The sequence below is a fragment of the Cetorhinus maximus genome, chromosome 1 (assembly GCF_964194155.1).
Source record: "Cetorhinus maximus chromosome 1, sCetMax3.hap1.1, whole genome shotgun sequence".
In the NCBI taxonomy this organism is placed as follows: Eukaryota; Metazoa; Chordata; class Chondrichthyes; order Lamniformes; family Cetorhinidae; genus Cetorhinus; species Cetorhinus maximus.
In genome coordinates this window covers 202,341,255-202,368,653 of record NC_135879.1, presented here as the reverse complement: position 1 = coordinate 202,368,653, position 27,399 = coordinate 202,341,255, and the positions used below count along the sequence as shown (strand labels likewise).

General features: G+C 41.7%; 1 protein-coding gene across 3 annotated transcripts; it reads left to right on the top strand.

The window, feature by feature from the left end:
• The first annotated feature begins 755 nt into the window (after positions 1-755).
• grp (gastrin-releasing peptide) lies at positions 756-21,808 on the top strand. 3 transcript variants are annotated; one of them, XM_078559354.1, is made up of 3 exons: positions 756-1,815; positions 6,614-6,861; positions 21,436-21,808. In XM_078559354.1, the coding sequence occupies exons 1-3, from the start codon at positions 1,659-1,661 to the stop codon at positions 21,487-21,489; spliced, it is 459 nt and encodes a 152-aa protein (XP_078415480.1). In that variant the 5' UTR covers positions 756-1,658; the 3' UTR covers positions 21,490-21,808. The 3 variants fall into 3 exon arrangements, with proteins under 3 accessions (XP_078415480.1, XP_078415437.1, XP_078415559.1); XM_078559311.1 differs by having other exon boundaries at positions 1,808-2,287; XM_078559433.1 differs by lacking the exon at positions 756-1,815 and adding an exon at positions 2,528-2,933.
• The last annotated feature ends 5,591 nt before the right edge of the window (positions 21,809-27,399 follow it).

Sequence of the window (27,399 nt, the reverse complement as noted above, 5' to 3'; positions counted from 1 at the left end):
TAATAAGGTCGAAAAATTCGCAAGGGGCACCTTCCAAATGCTGAAGATACAAAGCGGGTCAGCCAGGATCTGAGGGGAAAATGAGGCTGCCCCCATTGAGCTGGGGCCAACTCTGAGGAACGGGTCCACCCTAAAACATTCACCCTTTTTTTGTTTTTCTCCTTTGGGCTCCTGGTTGACCTGTTGTGTATTTTCTGTTTTAGCTGCAGAGAGTTGTTTACTGTGTGAGTTGACTCAAGATGGGGTGATTCAGGAGTAAATGTACAACATCTGAATTACTCAGACAGGTAAATCTGGAAACCGGTGAACGGTTATCTCCACCTGGGGAAAAAAAACAGGAGGGAGGAAAGCTCATAAAATACTAGAAAATAATAAAAACACAAATCACCCCGGATATCTGGGAATTGCGCGAGTTCCCGACACTCTAACACTCAACTGATTAAAGTTCAATTTCAAAATGATTGCTTGGCAGATTTGGACGGGAGACAATGGTCGTTCAGATTCATGCTGTAATGACTTCCGAAAATTGTTACTATATTAATAAGTATGGAGAATATCTTTGTGCGATTAAAGTCGCCACCAATTTAGGATTAAAGGAACTTTCACATTATCTGCGCTGTTTAAATAAGCCATCATTTAAACATCAGTACAATGCGGCTGAAAAAAATGTAGACGACCCGGGAATAATGAATGAAAAACAAACTAGAAACGAGCAAGCGGGTGGGGTGGAGGGGGGGAGGGTGGTGGTTAATAATGAGGCAATTAAAAACACAAGGGAAGGTTAACAGAATTTTAAGAAAAGGAGCAAGGCACGGGGAATGTGTGACAACTAAGGTAGAAAAATCAAAATTAAAGAATAAAGGACCATTTCATGGTCCAAGATATTTTCCAGGAAATTGAACTGAGAGAACCAGACAGGCGGGATGGCCTTCCTCTGAACTCCCGCAGGGTTTGGTTTACAGTGGGGCGGACGAGGCTCTCCGCTTTGTTTGGGTTTCGCTGCAGGTGTTGGTAAATGATACATCTCTGGCCATTAAGTTATTGGGGTAAATAAACCGCGAACGACCCAGGATTCCTTATCAGCACTGTCTCCAGAATGTGGGCATATCGCTAGCAGTCCGAAAGAGTGTTTAATAGATATAGCCTGTTTTTTTTTACACGAGTCGAGCACCTGTTAACAATATTATATGCAAGGATCTTTAGTGGCTGTTTACTGTGGATTTAATAAAGGACATTGAACCAAAAATGTACACAGCCCTTGCGTTTTTCCACCGCCTTCTTTCATCACGGTAGGAAGATCTCGATCAATTTGCGAATTTCCACCCCCCCCCCCCCCTCCTTAGAAGCATGATGCCAATGTGCTGGGAGATACAACTCAGAATAAATCACTCCAAGATACAGATGGATGATAACGTGACCCTTGATTTATATATACTATTCAGAAATGTTCACGTAAGCGATCGTCAGCTAAGTTAATTTTGTCAGCTACCCGCGATTTCGTCATAGTTTCATATAAATTGCACCCACACTTGAAGGGGAAGCAGAGACCATCTATTGTAAGTGAAGAGTGGGGGGGAAAACAGCTTCTGAACCATTCCAGGCAGTTTCAGTGCAAGAGGGTCAGAGAGGGAGGGCGATTCGTGTGCTACTAGGGTGAGATGGGGTCTGAATTTATTTTATGGAAACACCGTTTGCTCTTTTCTCTGATAGTCTTAAGTGTTACAAGTTCTAAGGTCCACTATGGGCTCGCAGCTCCTGTTGAAAATCAAGGCAGTTTGACGAAGATGTTCCCCAGGGGCAGTCACTGGGCGGTGGGTGAGTATTGACTTTCAATGGTGCAGCTCTGTTTGTCATTAACGTGTGAAAATGTACTCGGTTCGAGAAATGAGCCGTTCATTCAAGAGGCAAACCAGGCATTGAATTCCCTTATTGTCTCCGCAGTCGTTATCATTTCGCGTCTTTTTCTCCATTGAATGTGGGACTGGGTAAATGATTACAGGAGTATTCCACCCCCCTGCCCCACCGTCTCCACATGTCGCTGGATCGGACTCGTCACTTGAATTTTATTATAAGTGCAAAGCGCGATTTTTGAAAAAGGCATTTTTTAAAATTTCACGACAAACGGATGGCGCTTTATTCCGGGTGTGTTCATTTGTTTGTCTGCTGTCTCTCATCCGGGAGAACTTTGTCCCTTTTTGCACCCTTGTGAGCAGATTTGCCTCCCCGCTGATTGTTGGGATGCTTGCTTGTTTTTGGCGCCCGGTCGTACAGCACGTTGCATCTACAGGTATGTTTAACCGAGCGCTTTCTGCGTTAAGTTTTCCAAACGAGTGCAAAGGATTGGGGCGAATAATGAAATTCGGAGGTGTCGTTAGTGAAAGGTTTAATCGGGCCACAGGCCACCTGAGGACACGAAGATCCAACAGGTTGAATAATCCTGTGATCTATCTGGTCCAACCTGTTACACAGCAGGCAATGCTGTGTTCTACCTACTTCCTTCTCTGGCAGCTCTTAGTCTAATTTGTTTGTCCTTCCTTCAAAGTAAAGAACACTGCAAGAAAAAAAGAGATATATTCTCGAGTAAAATGGAAGCTGTGGTTTCTTTTAGGCGTTGTTGTACTCATTACATTTCTTTCCCTTTCTAAGATTCAATTATTCAGTTTGTAGTCAATATCTATCCCCTATAGCTGCTATTGCGCCAATGCCAAAAGTGTGACCAAGTACGATGGTAATTTCAATGTCTCTGCAAAACGAGAACGCGGGATAGAAGCGGAACCGTCCACGGGTCGTTGGAAAGTAGCATACCTTTGCTATAGTAACTCAGGCTTTGCTAGTGAGACAAAACAAAAACAGAATTACCCGGAAAAAACTCAGCAGGTCTGGCAGCATCGGCGGAGAAGAGTTGACGTTTCGAGTCCTCATGACCCTTCCAGGTAATTCTGTTTTTGTTTTGGATTTCCAGCATCCGCAGTTTTTTGTTTTTATATTTTGCTAGTGAGACAACTGGACCCAACCATCGCCCGCATGTCAACAAACTCAGCTATCTAATTATCCGCGTAAAATTTATTTGGAAAGCATCGCTTTTTCCTCTATTTCCTGCATTCACGCCAAATTTCCGAAGCCTAAAGCCTAAACTACAGAGTAGTTCGCAATCTTAAACGTGCAAATGATGCAATTCTGCTTTATCGGTTACATGAATTACACATATTTTGCACATTATCACATTCGATTTTGACCTGATCCTTAAAAAGCTTCACAATTGCACCCCACTATTACAGGGTTTTTTGTTTGGTGATCGTCTTGCGCCACCTTTTGTTAATGCTTGTAATAACAGATCGATCTGTTAACCGCAGTGAGAGGTTTACAGGCTCGGTCAATAGCGCTATTGAGATCCCATCGAGTCCTTTCTGGTGGAACTCGACGTCAAAAAAGTATCACTACTGACTCTCTTTTTCCCTCTTTTTCAATCAAGCAATTCTCTCGGCGACATTGTGAATTGTGTCTCATTAACAGCATTTCTGTGCTGTCTGTGTCCAGTACGGGCTGGATTTACACGAATTTACTTTGCTTAATGTTTGGTTTTCCTACACTTTTTGCTACAGTTCTTAATTTGTATTAATTATACCCACAATCAATACCAGCAAAATAGACTGGCTGGTTATTTATCTTGCTATCATGCTCAGTAAGGTAGCAGCAGTGATTGCGCTTCAAAAGTAATGTATCTGCTGTGAAGCACTTTGGAACCAGCTGAAGGTGTGAAAAGGTGCTTTGCAAATGCAAAATCTTTCTTACAAACCAATGGGGGAACCTACGCCAGCCTGCCTCAGACATTCTGAATACAGATGTGGTAGAGCTGTCAACCAATGAACACACTGCTTCATTGTTACCTCTTCTGCATAGTATGTTATCTTGATTCAATGCTAGAAAATTTACAATGGCATTCAGCAGTCCTTGTATTTGGACTGTATTTGTTGAACTCCAATGATGTGCTAGTATGCTAGGCCAAAAAATTGCTATTCTTGAGCAAAATGGACACAGCCCTGTATTGCCAGTATTGAATTTTTGTAATTGTTTCAGAGCCCAAGATGTGCAGAAAATGATAGTTCCCATTTTACTGTAAAGGACCATCTACCAACAAAACAGCCGCACACATCAAGGAAGAAGTTCCCCTTTTGTTGAAGTGTTTCAGCTGGTTGCTTGTAACTAGAAAAAAATGCAATTTTGCCTCATATGCAGAAGGAAAAGTGGGGTTAAAAAATGACTCAGAAATGCTGAGAATTGTAAATAAAAAGAGGAAATGCCGGAAATCTGCAGCAGGCAATTCTGATGAAGGGTTACAGCTAAGACATAAACCTTTCTTTCAATGCTGATTGACTGCTATGCATTCTAAGAAGCAAGAACTGCTTTATATAATTTGTTGTTATATGTTAGCGACATGTAAGTTGTTGTCAGAGCCCATAGCCTTTGTTATATCCAATACCTTCTGGCATTTCTTGATAGTATGTGGGGTGAATAGAATTGGCTTAAAACTGACATTCATAATGCTGGGGACCACAGGAAGAGGTCGAGATGGATCATTTGCTTGGCATTTCTGGCTGAAGATGGTTGCAAATGCTTCAGCATTGCCTTTTACACTGATGTGCTGGGTTCCCCCATCATTGACCACAGGGAAGTTTGTGGAGCCTCCTCTTCTGATTAGTTGTTTAATTATCCACCACCATTCATGGCTGGATGTGGTTGGATTGCAGGGCTTTGATTTGATCTGAGTATCCCAGTACAGCTACAGCTCTGGCATCTACCCAACAATGCTCAGATTATGTCCTGTCCAAAAAAGGAAGGACAAATCCAAATCGTCAATTACTGCTCCACCAGTCTACTCTCAATGATCAGCAAAGTGATGGAATGTGCCATTGACAGTGCTATCAAGCATCACTTACACAGCAATTAGTTCATAGCACCCTCGCCTTTGAATCAGAGGGTTGTGGGTTCATGTCCCACTCCCGGAAACCAAGAACTGTGATTGTACTCGAAAGAGTTGCAATCTGTGACTGTTGATAACTCGAAAGAGTTTCCACCAGGGCCACTTGGCTCCAGACCTCATTACAGTCTTGGTCCAAACATGGACAAAAGGCCCAATTCCAGAAGTGGTGTGAGAGCGACAAACCTTCATTTTAAGGCAGCATTTGAGCAAGTGTAGCAACGAGAAGCCTGAACAAAATTTAAGTCAATGGGAATTGGGGAAACATTCTCCGCTGTTCGGAGTTATACCTAACACAAAGGAAGATGGTTGTGGTTGTTGGAAACCATTCATCTCAGTCCCAGGACACTGCTAAGGGAGTTTCTCAAGACCTAGGCCCAATCATCTTCAGTTGCTTCATCAATTACATGCTCTCCATAAGTTTAGAAGAAGGGACATTCGGTGATGACTGGACAGTGTTCAGTACTGTTCACCACTCCTCAGATGCTGAAGCAGTCAAAGGCAGTAAGACTTGTACAACTTCAGGCATGGGATGTTATGTGGTCAGTAACACATCTGCCAGGCAATGACCATCTCCAACAAGAGAAAATCTGACCTTCTCCCCATGACATTCAACTGCAATATCATCGCTATCGACATCCTGGGGGTTTGCCATTGGCTAGAAATTTAATTGGTTCAGCCATTCAGTATGAATACTATAACAGCAGATCAAAGGCTGGGAATTCTGTGCTAGGTAACTTTGTTCTGACTCCCCAAATCCTATCTGCCATTTACAAGGCACATTGACTTGTCTGGATGAGTGCAGCTCCAATAACACTGAAGAAGCTTGACACCATCCAGTACTGAGCAGCCCATTTGAATAGCAGCCCATCTGCCATTTTAAACGTTCACGCCCTCCACCACCAGTGCACAGTGGCAGCGGTTTTCTCCCCTTTATCTACAAAATGCAATTCAGCAACTCACCAAGGCTCCTTCGAGAGCTCCTTCCAAACCTGCAAACTCTACAGCCTAGAAAAACAAGAGTAATGGGCACATGGGAACACCACCACCTGCAAGTTCCCCACCAAGTTACACACCATCCTGACTTGGAAATATATTCCTGTTCCCTCACTGTCGCTGGGTCAAAATCCTGGAACTCCCTTCCTATCAGCACTGTGGGTGTACCTACTACCACATGAACTGCAGTCGTTCAAGAAGTTGGCTCACCACCAGCTTCTCAAAGACAATTAATGCTGGCTATGCCAGCGATGTTCACATAGCACGAATGAATAAAAAAGAGTTGATTTCTGGGTGTTTGGGATTCTTTCAGTAGACTTCTTAGTGGTTCTTTGGTAGGAATTGGGTAATTAAGATTTAAGTAAAACTGCCACAATTTGTCCATTATTTGTTTATAATGGAGTGACGCATGGTTAGGATTTTAAAAATACCTATTGCTTTCATAGCTAATAGTGTTTAACTCTGTTTAAAGAATTGAAGCCACGGAGTCACCCATGTTAATGTAAACGTATCCTATGTCCCATGCTTCTGGTGAAAGATCCTGAAGCCAAAGTAATTCTAGTTAGAAAAAAAAATTCTGATTATCATGCTTATGTGGTGCTTCAAGTTTAAGTATAAATCTCCTTGTTTTTTTTAAAGGTCACTTGATGGGGAAAAAAAGCATTGACGATGGCCTTTATGGCTATGCCAACAGTGACAACATGGTGCATCCAGTTCTGTCAGAAAAAGCTAAGGAGCCAGAAGGTGATCTGCAATGGGCTGAGATGGCAAAGAATTTCTTAAGCTTGTTGGAGGAAGCAAAATCCAGAAAGGTCCAGCAAACAAGGGAACACTTTCCAATATTTAACAAGAAACCATGGCAGACAACTAACGAAGACTCCAAAGGGGCAAGTATACAAAACCCCACTTTTTTTTAAAAATGGAGAATTCTCCTGAAGGATTAGTTAGAGAATGTGTAACTAATCATAAAGAGCAATATGTCACTAGTTCAGTCCCTGATAATCGTGAGTTGGGTAATTGCCACTATAGATAGTGGGACACAAGAGCTGCACTCAGCCTTTCTGAACTAGGGAACATCATCTAGGATTTTTGTTCCTGATTGCGATGTATTGATTCCTCTAGAAAGGCCACATCAGGTAGAGGACCTGCTCGGCTATGATGCTCCTTGTGTGGGAATAGCAGATCAACAACCAATATATAGTTTAGACATGAAAAACAGCTATTTTGCTAGGTGATGGAGAATGGACTACGTCCATAGAAATATTTACTTCCATTGGAAGGAAATGGAGAACATTGAAGGAAGTAAAAAATATTCGATTTAGATGTTGTCAGGTATGATTTCCTATGATGTGCTCTATAGGAATTATATCTATGCAATGTGTAACAACAACAGACAACAACCACTTGCATTTATATAATTCCTTTAACTGAGTAAAACTTTTCAAGAGGCTCCACAGGAGTATTAGCAAACAAAATTTGACAACAAACCACATAAGCAGGCATTTAGCTAGGTGAACAAATCTTGGTCAAGCAGGTGAGTTTTAAGAAGCATCTCAAGGTGGAAAGAGAGTTAGAGAGGCAGGAAGGTTTGGGGAAGGAATTCCAGAGCTTCGACCCTTGACGGCTGAACGCATGGCCGTCAATGGTGGAGTGATTAAAATCAGGGATGCGCAAGAGACCAAATTTGGAGGACTGCTGATCACAGATCGCAAAGGTTTGTAGGGCTGCAGGAAGTTGCAGAGATAGGGAGGGGCAAGGCCATTTTAGATGAGAATAATCAAACCTCAATAAAGCTAAATACTGTTTCCCTGCTGGTTCAAGAAAATACTTAAATCTTTTTTGAAAATCACAAAGGGTGTAGGAAATGGCAGGAGCTTGTGGCACAATAGTACACTCTGAAAGGGGAAAAGTACTGATGAAAAGAAATGATAAAAACAACCATTTTTTTGTATCCTCCCACTGTAACTTCAGTGGAAAATTGGTGGAACTGTTTATCTCGTTCACTGGGGTTTCTGCTAATCTTGTCAAAGTTATGGTGGGATGGCAGGGAAGGGAACCCCTGCAGAAATTCTACCCCTATGTATTTCAATTCTTAAACACAAGCATTGAGGCTGACATTCCTGAGTTGAGGGAGATTAGAATTGTGGTATACTCAGCTGTTGAAATGTAGGCCCATATAAAATGTTATTTGAAATCTAGTTGTGTAAGAACAAGTTTAAGAAGCATACTGTTCCAGCACAACTACAACACTGGCATCTACCTAGCAATGTGAAAAACTGCCCAGGTATATCCTGTGAGCAAAAAGCAGGGCAAATCCAACCCGGTCAATTACCACCCCATCAGTCTACTCTCGATCATCAGCAAAGTTATGGAATGGATTGTTGACAGTGCTAGCAAGTGACACTTACTCAGCAATAACCTGCTCACTGACGTTCAGTTTGGGTTCCGCCAGGGCCATTCAGCTCCTGGCTTCATTACTGCCTTGGTTCAAAACACAGACAAAAGAGCTGAACTCCCGAGATGAGGTGAGAGTAACTGCCCTTTGACATAAAGGCTGCATTTGACCGAGTGTGGCATGACGGGGCCCCAGCAAAGCTGGAGTCAATGGAAATCAGGGGGAAAACTCTCCATTGGATGGAGTCATACCTAGCACAAAGGTAAATGGTTGTGGTTGTTTGAGGTCGATCATGTCAATCCCAGGACATCACTACAGGAATTCCTCAGGGTAGTGAGTAGACGTAACCATCTTCAGCTGCTTCATCAATGGCCTTCTCTCCATCATAAGGTCAGAAGTGGGGATGTTTGCTGATGATTGCACAATGTTCAGTACCATTCACGACTCCTCAGATACTGAAGCAGCTTGTGCCCATATTCAGCAAGACCTGGGCAACATTCAGGCTTGGGCTGATAAGTGGCAAGTAACATTCATGCCAGACAAGTGCCAGGCAATGACCATCTCCAACAAGAGAGAATCAACTATCTTTCCTTGACATTCAATGGCATTATCATCACTGAATCCCACACTATCATCATCTTGGGGGTTACCATTGACTATAAAACTGAACTGGAGCAGCTATATAAATACTGTGGCGACAGGAAGAGGTCAGAGGCTGGGAATTCTGTGGCAAGTAACTCATCTCCTGAATCCCAACGCCTTGATCACCATCTACAAGGCACAAATCAGGAGTGTGATGGAATACTCTCCACTTGCCTGGATGAGTACAGCTCCAACAACACTGAGAAACTCAACACCATCCAGGACAAAGCAGCCCACTTGATTGGAACCCCATCCACCATCTTCAACATTCACTCCCTCCACACCAACACACAGTAGCAGCAGTGCTTACAATCTACAAATGCACTGCATTTGTACAAAGGCTCCATCGACAGCACCTTCCAAACCTGTGACCTCTCCCACCAAGAAGGATAAAGACTGTAGATGCATGGGAACACCACCACCTGCAAGTTCCCCTCCAAGTCACGCACCATCCTGACTTGGAAATATATCGCCATTCCTTCACTGTTGCTGGTTACAATTCTGGAACTCCCTCCCTAACAGCACTGTAGATGTACCTGCACCACATGCAAGAACACATGAAATAGGAGCAGGAGTAGACCATATTGAACATCGAGCCTGCTCTTCCATTCAATACAAACATGGCTGATCTTGGGCTTCAACTCCATTTTCCTGCCTGCTCCTCATAACCCTTAATTCCCTGAGAGACCAAAAATCTGTTCATCCCAGCCTTAAATATATTTAACGATGGAGCATCCACGACCCTCTGGGGTCGAGAATTCCAAAGATTCACAATCCTTTGAGTGAAGTAATTTCTCCTCATCTCAGCCCTAAATGATCAGTCCTTTATCCTGAGATTGTGCCCCCATATTTTAGATTCCCTGACCAGTGGAATCAATCTCTCAGCATCTACCTTATCAAGCCCCCTCAGAATTTTGTAGGTTTCAATGAGATTGCCTCTCATTCTTCTAAACTCCAGAGAATATAGGCCCAACTTACTCAACCTCTCATCATAGGGCAACCCCCTCAACCCAGGGACAAATCTAGTGAACCTTTGCTGTACCATCTTCAATGCAAGTATATTATATGGTACATGGACTGCAGCAGTTCAAGAAGGTGGCAGTGCAAGGGTAAGCAGGGATGGGCAATAAATGCTGGCCTAGCCAACGACGCCCACATCCCATGAAAGAATAAAAAAACCTAAACACCCCCACCTGGCACATCAAGGGGCTGCCCTGATAATTACATCCAGTGTGTTCTTATAAGCTTTTAAAAAATTATTTCATGGGATGTGAGCATTGCTGGCAAGACCAGCATTTGTTGTCCACCCCTAATTGCCCTTGAAAAACCATCTTCTTGAACCATTGCAGTCCATATGGTGTAGGTAAACCAACAGTGCTGATAAATATTCAGAAGAATTCTTAGCTGCTGATGTCGGCAACAGTTCTTTAAGTCCTCAAGAAGAACCGCAGGTAAAAAATAATTGATCCTTGCTGAGACTGTGCATTTTTCTCATAGAATCATAAATTGGTTACAATAAAGAAAGAGGCCAACTGGCCCATCATGCGCATGTCAGCTCTCTGCAAGAGCAAGTCAGCTAGTCTCAACGCCCATGCCCTTATCGTACAATTTTTTTCTCTTCAGGCAATTTTACAATTCCCTTTTGAAAGCCACAATTGAATCTGCCCCCACCACACCCTCAGGCAGTGCATTCCAGATCCTAACCACTCACTGCATAACTAAGTTTTTCCTCAGGTTGCCTTTGGTTCTTTTGCCATTCACCCTCTGGTTCTTTGTCCTTCTGCCAATGCGAATAGTTTCTCCCTGCCTAATCTGTTCAGACCCCTCATGATTTTGAACACCTCTATCAAAGCTCCTCTTAACCTTCTCTTCTCCACCAGCTTCTCCAATCTATCCATGCAACTGAACTTCCTCATCCCTGGAACCATTCTCGTAAATCTTTTCTGGACTGGTTCTAATGCCTTCTAATCCTTCCTAAAGTGTGGTGTCCACAATCAGACATGAAATTCAGGTTGAGGCTAAACCAGTGTTTTATAAAGATTCACCATTATTTTCTTGGTTGTGTAATCTATGCCCTTACTTCTAAAACCCAGGATCTCATATGCTTTATTTACCACTTTCTCAACCTTCAACCATTTGGTGTATAAATAGCCCAAGGTCCCTCTGCTCTGACACTCGCTTTAGAACTGTATAGTTTATTTTCTAAAGCCTCTCCTTGTTCTTCCTACCAAAATGAATCACTTTACACTTCTCTGAATTAAATTTCATCTGCTACTTGTCCATCCATTCCACCAGCCCATGTCCTCCTGAAGTTTAACACTATCCACCTCACAGTTCACAACACTTCCAAGATTTGTGTCACCTGCAAATTTTGAAGTTGTGCCCTGTCCACCCAAGTCTATGTTATTAATATAGATCAATAAAAGCAGTGGTCCTAATAACAAGCTTTGGTAAACGCCATTTTATACCTTCCTGCACGCAGCCTGAAAAACAACTACTCTCTTGTTTGCTGTCACTCAGCAAAACATGCTGCTACTTCCCTTTTATTCCACAGGCTTTTACTTTGCTGGCAAGATTGTAACGTGATACTTTATCAATTTCTTTTGGAAACCCATACACACCACATCAACAGCATTACGCTCATCAATGATCTCTGTGATTTTCCTTTAACTAATCCATGCTCGCGTTCATGAATTAATCCACATTTGTCCAAGTGACTGTTAATTTTGTCTCGGATTATCTTTTTTAAAAGATTTCCCACCACCTGAGGTTAAACTGACTGGCCTGTAGTTTCTGGGCTCATCCTTACACCCTTTTGCAAACAAGGGGATAACAATTGGAATTCTCCAGTCCTTGGCACCACCCCTTTACCTAAGGAGGATTAGAAGCTTGAAGCCAATGCCTCTACAATTTCCACTCTTACTTCCCCTAGCATCCTTGGATGCATCTCATCCAATTCTGGGGACTTATCAATTTTAAGTACAGCCAGCTGAGCTAATAATCCTCTTAATCAATTTTTAGCCCATACAGTGTCTTAACTGCCTCTTCTTCAACTTTGACACCATCTTCTTCATCAACACCTCAGCTATACACCCCCTGCCTCCATGCCCAAACTTCCTTTTACTGCCTTTTTACTATTTACTATTTATTGCTTTTACTATGTAACTCTTTTGCTTTTTAGAATTTGTTTTAGCTCCAGTTTCTTTGGTCCTTCCCTGGTTGCTCTACTTTCTCTCCTTGCCTTTGGGATGAGTACCCAGGCCAGACTGCCTTCCCTGAATATGATGATAACCTGATCCCAATATTTTGGTGAGGGCAAAAGGAATTCCACTTCATTACACTTCCTCTAGAATGTTGGACCCCTTTAATCTAACACAGGCTGAATGGAAGAAAGTTTTTTTTTCTGAGCAAGAGAGGTCAAAGACAAAAATTTAGAACTGTTGCAATACAACTGAATGTTAAGGGATCTATTTTTCTCCAGTCATAGAGTTCCTTCCTTTATTTTATTTTATTCTAGTATTTTTGTTAAAATAAGGGAGCGAAGAACAATGTTGCCTTTTATGATCTCCTTAAATAATGAACATAAGGACATAAGAAATAGGAGCAGGATTAAGCCATTTGGTCCCTCAAGCCTGCCCCACCATTCAATAAGATCATGGCTGATCTGCCCCAGGCCTCAACTCCTCTTTCATGCCAGCTCCTCATAGCCCTTAACTCCCCAATATTTCAAAAATCTATCTACCTCTTTAAATACTTTCAGTGATCTAGTCTTCACAACTCTCTGAGGTAGAGAATTCTAGGCATTCACTACCCTCTGAGAGAAGAAATTCCTTCGCATCTCAGTTTTAAATGAGTGCCTCCTTATTCTGTAACTATATCACCTAGTTCGAGATTCCCCCACCAGTGGAAACATCTTCTCAGCATCTACTCTGTCAAGCCCCCTCAGAGTCTTGTACGTTTCAATAAGATCACCCCTCATTCTTCTAAACTCTAATAAATAAAGGCCTGTTTAGCCATTCTTGATAAGTCAACCCCTTCATCCCAGGAATCGGCCCAATGAATCTCTTTTGAACAGCTTCCAATGCCAGTATATCCTTTCTTAAATACGGGGACCAAAACTGTGCACACTACTCCAGGTGCAGCCTCACCAACACCCTGTACAGTTGTAACAAGACTTCCCTATTTTTAAACTCCAACCCCCTAGAAATACAGGCCAAAATTCCATTTGCCTTCTTAATTACTTGCTGCACCTGCATGCTAACTTTTTGTGTTTCATGCACAAGAATATCCAGATCCCTCTTTGCTTTACTTTTTTGGAGTCTCTCTCCATTTAAGTAGTAGTCTGCCTTTTGATTCTTCCTTCCAAAGTGCATGACCTCACACTTTCCTACATTAAACTCCATCTGCCAAGTTTTTGCCCACTCACTCAACTATATCCCCTTGCAGATTCCTTACAACATGCCTTCCCACCTATTTTTGTATCATCAGCAAATTTGGATACATTACATTCTGCCCCCCTCCTCCAAGTCATTAATATAAGTAGTACATAATTGAGGTCCTAGGATTGATCCTTGTGGCACTCCATTAGTTACATCTTTCCAACCTGAAAAAAGACCCATTACTTCTGACTCTCTGTCTTGTGTGCGTTAACCAATCCTCAATCCATGAACCAGTCCTCAATCCATGAAAGTCCATCCAAGAAAATAGACAGGCATAAAGTAAAAAATCTCAAATGGTAAATAATAAAAAAGGTATTTCAGTTATGCTAGTTATAAAATTGGAACGGTGAGAATTGAGAGGGGGGGAACTGGGCAGAATAGTGGGTTAGAACTCTTTCTTCAGTTCTAGGGTTCAGATTTAGCTCTGGGTGATAGGATAAATATGGCTCCCTGAAGTCTATAAAGATGTAATTGAAATGAGTGTCAGTCTCAGTTTGGTTCGTATTGAGCAAAGTCTGGTTATACCTCTACACATTTGGCAGTTTCATTGGGACACACTACATGGATAATGATAGCTATCATTATCTCTCTGTCACTGTGCCCTAGGGGGCCAATTCGATTTTTGATGTTGCTTGATATCAGTAAATCACCAGAACTGGATGAGATGCATCTGAAGATATTAAGGGAAGTAAGGAAGGAATTGCAAAGGACTGGCCTTAATCCTCCGATTCTCCTAAGATGCAGGGATGGTGCCAGAGGACTGGAGAATTCCAATTGTTATCCTCTGGTCCACAAAAAGATGCAAGGATAAGCCAGCAACCACAGTCAGTCAGTTTAATCCCCGTTGGCGGGGAAGCTTTTTAAAAAAAACAATAAACCGAGACAAAATTAACAGCCATTTGGATAAAGGTTGCAGGGATACATAGGGCTACCAAGTATTCTATAGTTGAGGCTTGTTGTGATTTTATTCCTACATTATTTTTCAAGCTACTGACATGCTGGCTTTGATTAAGAATTTTAAAATATAGACCATGGTGGACCAAAAGCCAATGCAAGTCAGCGAACACAGAGATGATAGGTGACTAGGGCTTGATGCAGGTTAGGATAAAAGCAGTAGGGTTCTAATTGAGCTCAATGCTATGGAAGGTGGAATGTTGAAGGCCAGCCAGGAGAACATAGCAATATTGAACAGGAGTCGGGCAGTTCGCCCCTTGAGCCTGTACTGCCAATCAATACTGCTGATCTGCAACCTAACTCCACATACATTGGACCATTGGAAAAGCAGAAAAGCTGAGGCAGGATCAGTGGTAGGTGATGGTGCTGAGGTGAAATTGGGCAGTCTTTGTGATGGAAAGGGATCGGAATCTCATCTAATGGTGAGGTTGCAAAGAGTCTAGTTCAGCCTGAAGCAGTGGCCGTGGTGAGGGAGGGAATTGGTGGTGAGGGAATGGAATGCCTAGTAGTTGAACAAATGTGTATCTGAGATGGATTCAATTATGGATCATATTAAGGCCAATTGTCTCATCATCCACCAAGAAATATGGAACCTAGTAGCCCTCATATCTTTCATCAACTTGCTGCCCCTCCACAACTTCATCTGAAGACACAGTGTCAGTTTCCACTTGTACTCTGACAATGCTCAGCTCTACCTCACCACCACCTCTCTCAACCCCTCCACTGTCTAACTGGTCAGACAGTGTACCCAATACCCAGTACTGGATGAGCAGAAATGTCCTCCAACCAAACATAGGAAGACCAAGACTATTGTTTTCAGTCTCCAGTGCAAACTCTGTTTCCTAGCCACTGGCTTCAACCATTGCCCTGGCAACTATCTAAGACTGAACCAGGCTGTTCATAACATACTTAACTCCAAGGTGAGCTCCAGCAACATAGCCATGCCAGCATTAAGGCTGCCTATTTCTACCTCCATAACAACGCCCAATTCTACCCCTGCCTTAGCATGCCCACTGCTGAAACCCTCATCCATGCATTTCTTACCTTTAGGCTTGCCTAGTCCAACCTTCTCCTATCTGGCTTCCCATGTTTCAATCTCTATACATTTGAGGTTATTCAAAACTCTGTTGCCCTAGTCCTAACTCACACCAAGTCCCATACACCTATTACACTTGTGCTCACTGACCTACATTGGCTCCTGGATAAGCTATGCCCCGATTTTAAAACTCTCATTCTTGTTTTCAAATCCTTCGCCCTTCTCGAGCTCTGTAATCTCCTCCAGCCTTCTCCACAATGAGACATCTTAGCTCATCCAACTCTGGTCCCTTGAGCATTCTCAATTTTAATCGCTCCACCATTGGCGGCTGTGCCTTCAGCTGCCAAGTCCCTAAGCTCTGGAAGTCCCTCTCTAAAACTTTCCATCTCTCTACTTCTCGCTCCTCCATTAAGACACTCCTTAGAACCAAAATTTTTGAGCAGGTTTTTGGTCATCTGCTCTATTATCTCCTTGTGTGCCACTAAGTCAAATTTTGCTTGATAACAATTTTGGTAGTGAAGAGCCTTGGGACTTTTTTTTAATGTTAAGGTCACCGCCTAAATACAAGTTGTTGCAGAATGGTCATTTAAGGAGTAATTTATTTTGGAATTGGTAATGGTGAGGATCTGGTGTTAACTATGCACAGAATCATTAGAATCAATTACCAGGGATTGGATTCCAGTTTTAGTGTAGGAATGAGAGATGGTTCTAAATATGCAGCATTGTTTGAACAAGAATCTGGCTTCAGACATGAGTGGTTATATCTGTTGACAAACTGGCAACCGTTTATGCTCAAGAGTCATAAATTGTCATTACATTTCACAAGCATCCATGGTCTTTGTAGCAATCTTTCATCTCTTACAGATTTTGCAATTTCTGAGTTGTTTAATATTAGTTACAGTGTCTTAAGGGAGTAGGCGTTAAATGAGGCTGTATTTATCCTGATTATAATTTCTTTCAGTTGAAGCTGTAACACAGACACTGTTTATTCCAAGCATGAGGTGGCAAACCTTCACAAATTGAAGACCTTTTTTGGACAAATGTATCTCTCAAGAATGAAGAAGGACCTATGAAGACAGTTTTCTGTCCACCATCCTTTGATGGTCTAACTACTTGTTAGGATAACATTGCAAAAGTTCAAGGGGATGATTTCCCAGAGGTTACAGAGAGGTTACTTTGTAAATTTACTGGGATTTGTGTGCTTCTTTTGGCAAAGCTAGGCAGAAGAGCAGTAGAACATCCACAAAAATTTGTCATGATCCCTGTAGAGACTGATAACTTTAAAAAGAAATTTGAACTTCTAGTGAATGGCCAAAAGGTTCACACAACAAGATTTCAAATTTTCAGACTTTTACTGTAAGCCGCAATCTAAAAGGAACATTGACTAAACACTATTCCAGTGGGCAACTTATACCCTAAACTAAAGAAAAGATCTCCCATTTAACATTTTGAATGACCGGTTATACTTTACTTCATCCCTTAAGTGGACACTTCATTTTCCAGGACCCAACCCAAAGTGATTCTTAGCACCATTTTCCTTTTCCAGCCAGATAACATCTAATCCCCAACTTTAACAGTGTGGGTTACCATGGAGACCACCCCCATCTCCCCCCACCCCCCCACCCCACAACCTTGCCAAAGCTAGGCAAGCTTGGTCTCTTCTAACTGAGTGCGAGCTCCATCCGCATTTGTGTGGTGAACAATAGTCTTGCTGCCTCTGTCTCTCTGCCTTCTCTCTCTCGCTCCCTTAGATTCTTACACACTGTCCATGCCTATGAGGTTCAGTGATATTTTTAGGAAAATCTGCAACCCGACTCTGCAATGCTCCCTCTGGACTCTTGCTCTCTTAAAGCCCATCTCCATGAGAATGTGAATCATATGGGCTTTGTATCGAGGCAGAAATGCTAATTAGCTATCTTTAGGCACCCCTCCCCAACCCCTCTCTCCCCACAGCTCCATTCTATCTTGGAGTTAAATAATATACCTATTTACAAAACCTAACATTCCTAACACCTCCACGGGACTTGGAAACCAACAGTCTGTCCACTGTCAACACAGCTGCTCAGGTCATTGTTTACTGGTGTGAATATCTTGCACCTTCTTTCCAGTAAAACAACCAGGGCTCCCTTGTAACCTTTCACATCCAAGCCACCCAAACTTGTTGTCAGGCAGAATCCAGAATATATAATCCCATTCAATCCTCCAGTTTACTTTAAATTAGAGACACATTCCCAAAACATATAAAACTTTGCACATTTGTGACAAATTCACTCCCCAAAAGTCCGGTACTCCAGTGCTTCATTCTTGTACTCAAAAACCTCACTTCTATGTCTCTCATTCCGTATTATCAGCCAAAGTGATTTAGACCTTGGTCAGGCCAAACATACCTAATGCAATGCTGCAGTGTGCAACATTTAACCTAAACATCTATTAATTGGTAATGATTCATATTTAGTCAAAGATCTATTGCAACATTGTCTAAAAAAATGTTGGATTGCACAATTACATTGAGGAATTCAGGCAAAAGGGGAGGGAAGCATATTGCCTGATTAATTTCCAGCATGAAAGATTCTACCATCATCTCTCTCAAGATACAAACCTTATAACACTTTAGATATCCATAATTATAAACTAAACTTCAAAGAGTTTTGGAGGATAGTTAAATCTGATGGCATAACTTCAGAACAATGGACTAATATCACATGCACTTGTGCCAATTGGAGTTTCTAACAGTATATTTAATGAAAGTCTGAAAGTTAATCTCAATTCTCAAAATCTCCATCAAAATGCATAAAATTGTCTAAAAATAATGACTTAAAAAAATTCTTTGTTTGGGGGTGTCACTGGCAATACTGGCATTTATTGCCCATCCTTAGAGCCCTGATTTTTTTTTTAACAATTTAATGGTGTGCTAGGCAGCTTTAGCGGCCAGTTAAGAGCTAGCTACATTGATGTCATGGAGTCATATATAACCCAGGCCTGCTAAGTACAGCAGGTTCACTTCCCTCAATGTCTGGCTCAAAGTCAGATCAGTACGTTTTTTAAAAATCTGATCTCATTGGTAAACTGGGCTCTTGGAATATATTATTTAGGTTGTTGAACCATATGCAAACTTCCTTAATCAGTCATGACAAATATGTGTCTATCTTTTCACAGCACCTAAACAGCTTGTTCCACAGATAATGTCTTCAAAAATGATTTAACTCAATTTGCTTACAACTCCAGTGCCTACGGAGTAGTCAACTCTATCAAAAAGCGATTAAAGATAATTAGATAGTGGACAGTAAGACCTTTACTTGTTTGCATCACCACTTCAAACATTCATTGCCTCCACCACCATGGCTACAGTGTGTACAAGATGCACTGCAGCAACTCAGCAAGGTTCCTTTGACGACACCGGCCAAACCCACAATCTCTATCACCTAGAAGGAAAAGGCAGGTGCATGGGAATACCACCATCTGAAAGTTCCCCATCAAGTCACACACTATCCTGACTTGGAAATTTATAACAGTCCTTCGTCACGCTGGGTCAGAATCGTGGAACTCCCTCCCAAACAGTATTGTGGCTGTACCTACACCACACGGATTGCAGCTGTTCAAGAAGTTTGCCTTCTGAATAATGATGGGCAATAAGTGCCTTGCCAGGAACAACCACATCCCACAAATTAATACAAAAAATAAAAGATTTGCAGTCTTGAGCACAAAGAAAACCTGTCAGTAACTCCTTTGGGAAGATTGATTATGATCTTAGCTTTCCACCTATACCTGATATGAGTACCTGGCTGTCTTTAGTTAGAATTCTTTGACTTGACGTGTAAGCTACACAGGGGAAAAAGTGGAACAGGCAGAGTGGCTGGTTGCATGTGAATCCTCAAGAAAGCTTAGCTTGTTTGTCACAATTGGTTATTTAGTTTTCCTGCATACCTCTATTCAGCTAATTGACCTACTTCAACGGAAACCTACCACTCACTTCTGAACTACAGTCCAAAGCCAAAAGACAAGTAGATTGTGTAAGGTTGATCTATTCCACCACCTCTGGCCTTAAGGAGATGTGACTGAGCATAGCTAAAGATGCTACGGAGTAAGGCAGAAAAACAGAAACAACACCCACTACAGCACAACATTGAATCTTACTCTGAAAAGGTTATCCTAGAATAAAAGCAGTCAAGTTTTATTCACTTCTTATTCCTGGGGAATTCTCTTTCAGATAGTTGCTGAGAGCCTAATTGTTGTTCAAGTGCAGAGCTAATGATTTGTTGAACTTGATTTGTAGAATCATGTTAGCTATGAGAAATATTTGACTTTACTGTGAGCAATCAGTATCATTAGTCAATATCTTAGCAACCAGCAAGGTCAAATTTGGGAGGTCTGCCCTTTAAAAAAATCTGTCTTTAGTTGTTCTTCCCTTTAAAAAAGCTGTCTTCAGTTGTATGACAATGTTATGCTGCCTAATCTATTTTACATTTTAAACGTACACATCTGAAAAAGATCAGAAAGAGAAAATAGATGGTCCATTGAGCCTGTCACATCCCAGCAGAGTACAATTTACACCCATACCAACATGTCCACCTTCAATTACTTCCCTCCTGTGCCCCCACCCTGACACGCAATATCCTGGCAGAGGTGAAAAATCAGAAAAAAATACTTGTGGCACTCAAAAAGGGATTTCTGGTCTAATTAATTGTTACCTTTGTGAGGTAACATTACAAGTCAATGTAAATCTAAATTTTATTGATAATAAGAGCATATATGATTTTTTAAAAATGCTTTCAGCCTGTCTATAGTGGCTTTGGCCATTGGCTGGTGCTGTGGAATGAACTGTGATTTCTTCCTTTGTTCTGGACACTAAGGTAAGTAAGTTGTTTTTCAGTATTTCTTTACATTTTTTCTCTCTTTCCTATCTGGCTAGGTTCTCTGTGTTCTTCCCACTTGCACCCCCTACTTTGTGCTTACTGTACCATTCTAGATCCTTTCTACTGACATGTCTGCAGAACTGGTTTCAAATTTGACAATCGCGTTCGCAGACTCCCCACAAACTGTTTCTTGGTACAGATGTGCTGTCATGGTGTAAAAGCCATTTATCTAATGGTAATGGTAGGCAGCTAATAACAACTTATATTTATATAGCACCTATATTATAATAAAATGTCCCAAGGCCATTCAGAGGAGCTTTGTAAAACAAAATATCAAGCCAGATATCAGGTCAGATGACCAAAAGCTCGGTCAAAGACGTAGGTTTTAAGGAGTGTCTTGAAGGAGGAAAGTGAGGTAGAGATGGAGAGGTGTATGGACGGAATTCCAGAGCTTAGGGCCGATGCAACTAAAAGCGCAGTCATCAGCAGTGGAGCAGTTAGAATCAGGAATGCTCAAGTGACTGAAATAGGATGAAGGTTAAATAAAGCAAAATATGACAGGTGCTGGAAATTTTTGAATTGAATTGTTATATTTAATACATATTTTGTGAATCCATTGTACAGATTTGTTGTATCGTGGTTGTGGGAGATGTACGTCTGTATATACCTTGGCATCAATACATGTTTGAGGATTGAAGCAATTCATTTTGGCTCTCTGAATGCTACTAGTTTCAATCTATCTAGCGTTTAGAGGGCTATTTTATTTTGCAATTTCTTTACATTCTCATCTTTCATTAACTTTTCTATTCTTATCATTGTCATGTGATTGTTTTGTAGGCAGGAATTCAGGTTACAAGGTTGTTTCTCTGCTATATTGGATGCCTGTGTAAATTTTCTGTTTGGCCACGAGGTGGAGCAGTTCACTATGGGGAAAAACCTGAGCTTCTCCCTTCGTCTTGCCAGAGAACCGTAAAGAGCCAATGTGCTATTGGAGAGTACAGAAGAGTCAATATTTGCTATTTTTGCCTTTTTGCTAGATTTAGTAACTGAATAATAAGGGTTAGAAGGACAAAATAATAAGATATTCATCTTGTCGCTTCTAAGCAGTCCTCAATTAATGGGCAATGTTTCTTTTTTGACAGATGGTGGATTATCTTCTGCAATTGATGAACCTGAAGGACGAAACCCCAAGTTGAATACATGATATCAATCCTGCCAGAAATAAATCTAAAGAGACTATTATGTTTTTTTTCTCCAAGTGTTTAGCTGTACCAAATATCAGACAAAATTGTTTTTTGTTTTAAAATAACTGAATGTTCTTGTACCTCTGAACATTAACTAAATGATTTTCACACAGCAGATTATGTTTTGATGTTTTTAATGTAAATAAGCATTGTTAGGGAAGGTCTTCCAATATAATGATCATAATTTTACTATTTTGGTGTTTTATAATCATTCACCTTTTGGGTTGCCGCTACGTTATGAATTCTAAAAATAAAATCTTAACCCATATCATGTTAGTTTCTAGAGTTACAATAATTGAAGATATTTAGAAATGGATGATAAGCAACAATATCTGTTACAATCAGATAAATTCACGTATGCACATTCTGAAACTCTTTCGAGTTATCAACAGTCACAGATTGCAACTCTTTCGAGTACAATCACAGTTCTTGGTTTCCGGGAGCGGGACATGAACCCACAACCCTCTGATTCAAAGGCGAGGGTGCTATGAACTGAGCCAAAGTGCACCATTTGTAAGGTGCTACCAATGATTTTTCCAGGTGCATTGTAGATGATGATGGGCATTTAATTTCATGCAAAAGGAGGAGTAGTGGACTGCTTATTTCTCTAGAATTGATTGTCATCTCTCCAGCTGGATCCGGAGCTCTTACTATTGCCTAAAATTTAGCTGTGAGAATTTCATTGCAAACAGTACACTTGAGACATTGAGGCCTGCCAATGTGCATAAACATGGTGAAAATTCATCTATCACAGGGGACAGAAAGTGGCTCTAATAGTGCCAGCTTAACTCAGTGTTATCACACTTATCTGATAGTCAGAAAGTAATGGAGTCAAGCTCCCTCCAGGACTTGAGTACATGACCTGGGCTGAAACTTCAGTGCAGTACTGGAGTAATGCAGCATTGCTGGAGATGCTGATAACTGAGGTCTTGTCTCCATGATTAGGTAAATGATAAATAATAGCATGCTTTGAAGAAGAGCAGGGAATGCTCCTGCTGTTCTGGTCAACATCTATTCCTTAGCAAACAAACCACCAATGGATTAAATAGTCATTCATCTCATTTCTGTTTATGGGATATTGCTGTGTGTGAATGGCTGCTGTGCTTAACGATATAATAGCAGTGAATAGCTCCATTGCCTGTAAAGTATCTTGTTATGTTTCTGAGAGACATTGAATTCTGGGGTGGATAGCGTGGTTCCTGATCACCTGTGCAGAGGATAGGGGTAAACCCACATTGAAATTCAACCCGCTACAAAGCTAAAGACCCCAAAATTTGACTGGGCCATTTATTGCACTGATATTTCCTTCAGCTAGACTTGAACCACCAACCCTCTCTAGCATTGATTCTGCCCTCACAAGTGGGGTCTGTTCAGTTAAGTGTCCACTGGTGTTTCAGTAGTATAACTGCACTGTAAAACATGAATAGTTTTCTGAAAATTAATTAAGAAGCCAAGCATGGCTGAAGATTGCAGCAACAAGCTGGGGGAACAGGAGGTAAGTGGGATGATGTTTGGAATAGTGAGTTGACTGTCAGGTGGATGTAGCAATTGGCTTGTGTGATTTTGCACCATTTTTGCAGCATGTCTTAAGGGAAGAACTTAATAGAGCCACCCAAAATAAGGATCTGGTTAATGCAAGCAGGTGGAAAGTAGAACATAAGACCAATTTACAAACAATTCCTTTCTTCACTTTAAGAAGGGAATATATTTCTTACATCAGCTGCTCACTATCACTTGGGAAACTTCCCTCAATTGCCCAACTCAATCTCACCAGCACCTCTCTTGGCCCCTCCACTGTCCCTAAATTGTCAGACTACTTGTCAGAAATCCAGTACTGGATGAGCAGAAATTTTGTCCAACTAAATATTGGGAAGACCAAAGCCATTGCCTTTGGACCCTGCCATGAACTCTGTTCCCCAGCCACCGACTCCAACCCTCTCCTTGGCAACTATCTGAAGTTGAACCAGGCTATTTTTATTCATGGGTGTCAATGACTAGGCCAGGATTTTTATTGCCCATCCCTAATTGCCCTTGAAAAGGTAGTGGCGAGCCACCTCCTTGAACTGTTGCAGTCCATGTGGTTTGGAACCTTGGTGTCATATTTGACACTCAGATGAACTTCTGACCACGTATCTGTACCATTACTAAGACCAGCTATTTCCACCTATGTAACTATGCACAACTCCACCATGCCTCAGCTCATTTGCTGCTGAAACCGTCAACCCCTTTGTTACCTCTGGACTTGGTTATTCCAATGCAGCCCTGGCCGACCTTCATTGGTTTACCCTCCATAAACCTGAGGTCAATTAAAATTCATTATCTCTGAGCTTGCAAAGCTACATTGCCTCTGGTTAAGCAATGCCTTGAACCCTATAACCCTCTGAGACCTCTGTGCTCTTCCAGTTCCAGCTTCTTGAGCATTCCCTGATTTTAATCATTCCATCATTGGCGGCTATGCCTTCGGCTGCCAAGGCCCTAAACTCTGAGACTCCATCCCTAAATATCTCCACCTTTATTCATCACTTTCCTCCTTTAAGAAGCTCCTTACAACCTACCTTTTTGACCCAGCTTTTGGTTATCCACCCTAATATCCACTTGTATGGCCCAGTGTCAAATTTTCTTTGATAACTCACCTCTGAACATTGGCCTTGGACATTTTGTTATATTAGGGGTGCTAATAAATATTGTTTTTGTTGTGGCTAGCTTTCATATAATTCACCCATTTTTTTCAGAAGAAACTTGTGCACAATGCCTGTGAAAGGCAGGAGACCTGAGGGGGCATTCCAAATATCAGAATTCACTCATAAAAGGAGTATACTATGGAGCTAAGGGGAGAGCAGTGGGAAAGTGTAGGTTAGTGTGTGCGTACCTACAGAATTGATAGCAAAGTAGCACACAGCCATCATTTTCCACATCCTTAATCCTATGGAGCTAAGGGGAGAGCAGTGGGAAAGTGTAGGTTAGTGTGTGCGTACCTACAGAATTGACAGCAAAGTAGCACACAGCCATCATTTTCCACATCCTTAATCCTAAAGTGGCTTTTCCTCACCCATTCTTAGTTTATTCGCTCCTTTACCGCAGATCCATCACAGTAACGGGAGGGGTTAATAGGGTGATGGACAGGAAGAGAAAATTCCTCCTTTGTGGACTAAGGTAATGAGAAAGAAGATGTAGAGAAAGAGGATGTTGAGGTCATTATTGAACAGCAACCCTGAAAGCAAGAACCTGTGCCATGTTCCTCTGCCACAACCTACTCCATGTAAGCCCCAGCATCATTTGCTTTTGCATTCACACACACCAGCTCAGGTACTTGCACCTAAGGGAAAGTAGATAGTATCAGTGAATATGTTGTACTGGGTTAATTCACTATGCATAAAAGGAGCTGCAGGAGTGTGATGTGCTACCATTTTAGCAGAGGGCAAAGAGAAAGCTGCCCACGAGGTTTAGAGTTGAAGAACCAGAGCCAAAAGATGCACATCTGATGTTGGAGGAACATATGCACCGACATTCAGACTCGGGGCAGTTTCCAAAAAGGCACAGCAACCCAAAGCTGTGACTCTGGAACCACCACAGTGCTCCAGAAAACCTGTTTCTTCAGTGGAGTAAGTAAGAAACAGTTTTCGCAGCTATCATGGAGGGTTGATATTATTGTTCTTGCGCCATTCCTAAAAATATTCTTGTAACAATAGGTATTACACTTTAACCTATCATGGTTCCTCCTTTATTTGGATGGGTGGAATAGTTTAGGTTGCCAGTGTGGTATCATGACCAGCCTACCCCGCCCTTGCCTTGTGTTCAGTGCTCTTCTGATATTTATTGAAACAGCTGAAGCTTCTTATGTTTTGTTGTGTGGTTGGGGTCTAGACGAGGGTTTTGGGGATTGTCTATTCTCCCAAATTATGCTGCTCAAGTTTGTTGTTTCTCAAAATTATTACTCTTTATTTACAACAAGTATTTACACATTTGGACCTCTATACAAGGTTGGAGCTTCTCCTCCTTCCAGATCTCTCTTACTTCTCATTCATGTGATCTGACATAATTATTACATCAGCATCATGTATGTTTCTGATGTTAACACTTTACATCTCCCCCCAAATTTCTATCATATTTACACCCTCCTACATCTCCCCTCAAAGTCTCAGACTTCACAGGGTTAGTCTCTGAGGTGCCTTGACCAACCTCCCTGATCTCGTTCTATTCACCTTTTGAGGTTGAGGATATTCCATACTCTCCCTTCTGTTGGTGTGAGTGTTCTTCTCCTGGGTAGCTGTAGGGTTTATAGTATGTCTTTCTTCTTCTACATCAGGATCTGAGTAGAAAAGACTTTTCCCCCCCAAGGAAATTACAGCGCTGCGGTTTCTCCTTATGATAGATACCCTGGTGTGTCTCAATCCTGTACAATCTTCTTGTGTAAGTTTTTCAATAATTGTACTTTCCTCTGTTGGCCTCAGACCCATACTCTCTCCCTGGGCTCCAGCAGTGCTAACTCATGTGCTCTACGCCTGTGATTAAAGTTCCAAGCCTGGTTGCTTCTCCGTTCTTCCTCAGGCTATCTTATGCTCTCATGGTCATTTGTGGTGATATTGGGTTGAGTTTTTGTGCTAGAGGTGGAAGCTGTGTTCTCAATCTCCTTCCCTTCTGATGGTGAGAAGCCATTTTGTAGTGGTGAGGTTTTTTTTTGATAACTCAGTAGTGCTAGATTAAGGGCTTCATTTTGCTTCAATAAATTTTTTATGGTTCCTCATTCAGCTTCTCCATTTGCTTGAAGATAGTGAGGTAAACTGGTTACACGAACAAAGCCATATTTGTTCGCAAGATTTTGGAATAACTCATTAGCAAATTACAGCCCATTATCGGAAACTATGATGTCCAGGATGCCATGTGCTGCATAAATTCTCTTGAGCAATTGGATGACTGTTTCTGCTGTGATAAAATGCAATCTGTTCACTTCAATCCATTGTGAACAGTAATCAATTACAATAAAGAAAGTTTTCCTCTAAATTCAAATAAGTCCATTCTCAAATGCTCCCACAGCCTTCTTGGAAAAGTAGAAGGAATTAATGGTTCCTTTTGTTCTTGGCCATTTACGGCACAAGAAAGACAGAAATAAAAACAGAAAGTGCTTCAAAAACTCAGCAGGTCTGGCAGCATCTGTGGAGAGAGAAACAGAGTTAATGTTTCGAGTCCAATAGGACTTCTTTGGAACTCAGTTCCAGACACCAGACTGATTGCCGTGTTTTCGTACGACATTTTACTATTCCTAGATGACCCTGGTGAAGTCTTTGAAGAATATCAAGCCTAAGGGCAGAGTTTTACACCCCACCAGCGGGCATGTGCCTGACCCAATCGGGCGTAACATAGTGAGCGATGATGTCGGGTGAGCGTCTTGACATAATCATGCACTCGCACAATACTTTGGTCGGCGGGCACGCACAATAGTCGGCAGCACGCCTGCTGACAATTAAGAGGTCTATTAAGGCCATTAAAGTTTCAATTAGTGATTTTTTGCTGCCCGTCCAAATTCATGGTTGGCGGGCGGGCAAATCAGCCAGGAGGCCTTTGGATTTTTGAGGAAAGCTCATCCACGGGCGGGATGAGGTTTCTGATAATAACTTTAAAAAAATATTTGGGCAAAATTTTTATTATCTGTACGTTTAGGTGAGTGAGTCATATGTGTGGACATTTTTTTCCGCATTTTTACAACCTAACTTTTTGGTTTTAAATTCTTCAGCTCCCTGAAGCAGCTTTCTGCCTTCAGGGAGCTTTCATTGCATGCCCCCTCGCCACTGCCCAGACTTCAGCATTCGCTCTCCTCCCGGCAGTGCTCAGTCTTTCAGTGTGAGTTTCACGTTGGCTGGCCGT

Excerpts from the sequence above, each read along its gene's own strand:
- grp (XM_078559311.1), top strand. The coding sequence starts at position 1,990 with ATGATTACAGGAGTATTCCACCCCCCTGCCCCACCGTCTCCACATGTC. Across the intron at positions 2,288-6,613 it reads ACAGCACGTTGCATCTACAG|GTCACTTGATGGGGAAAAAA; the intron begins GTATGTTTAACC and ends TTTTTTTTAAAG. Across the intron at positions 6,862-21,435 it reads CTAACGAAGACTCCAAAGGG|ATGGTGGATTATCTTCTGCA; the intron begins GCAAGTATACAA and ends CTTTTTTGACAG.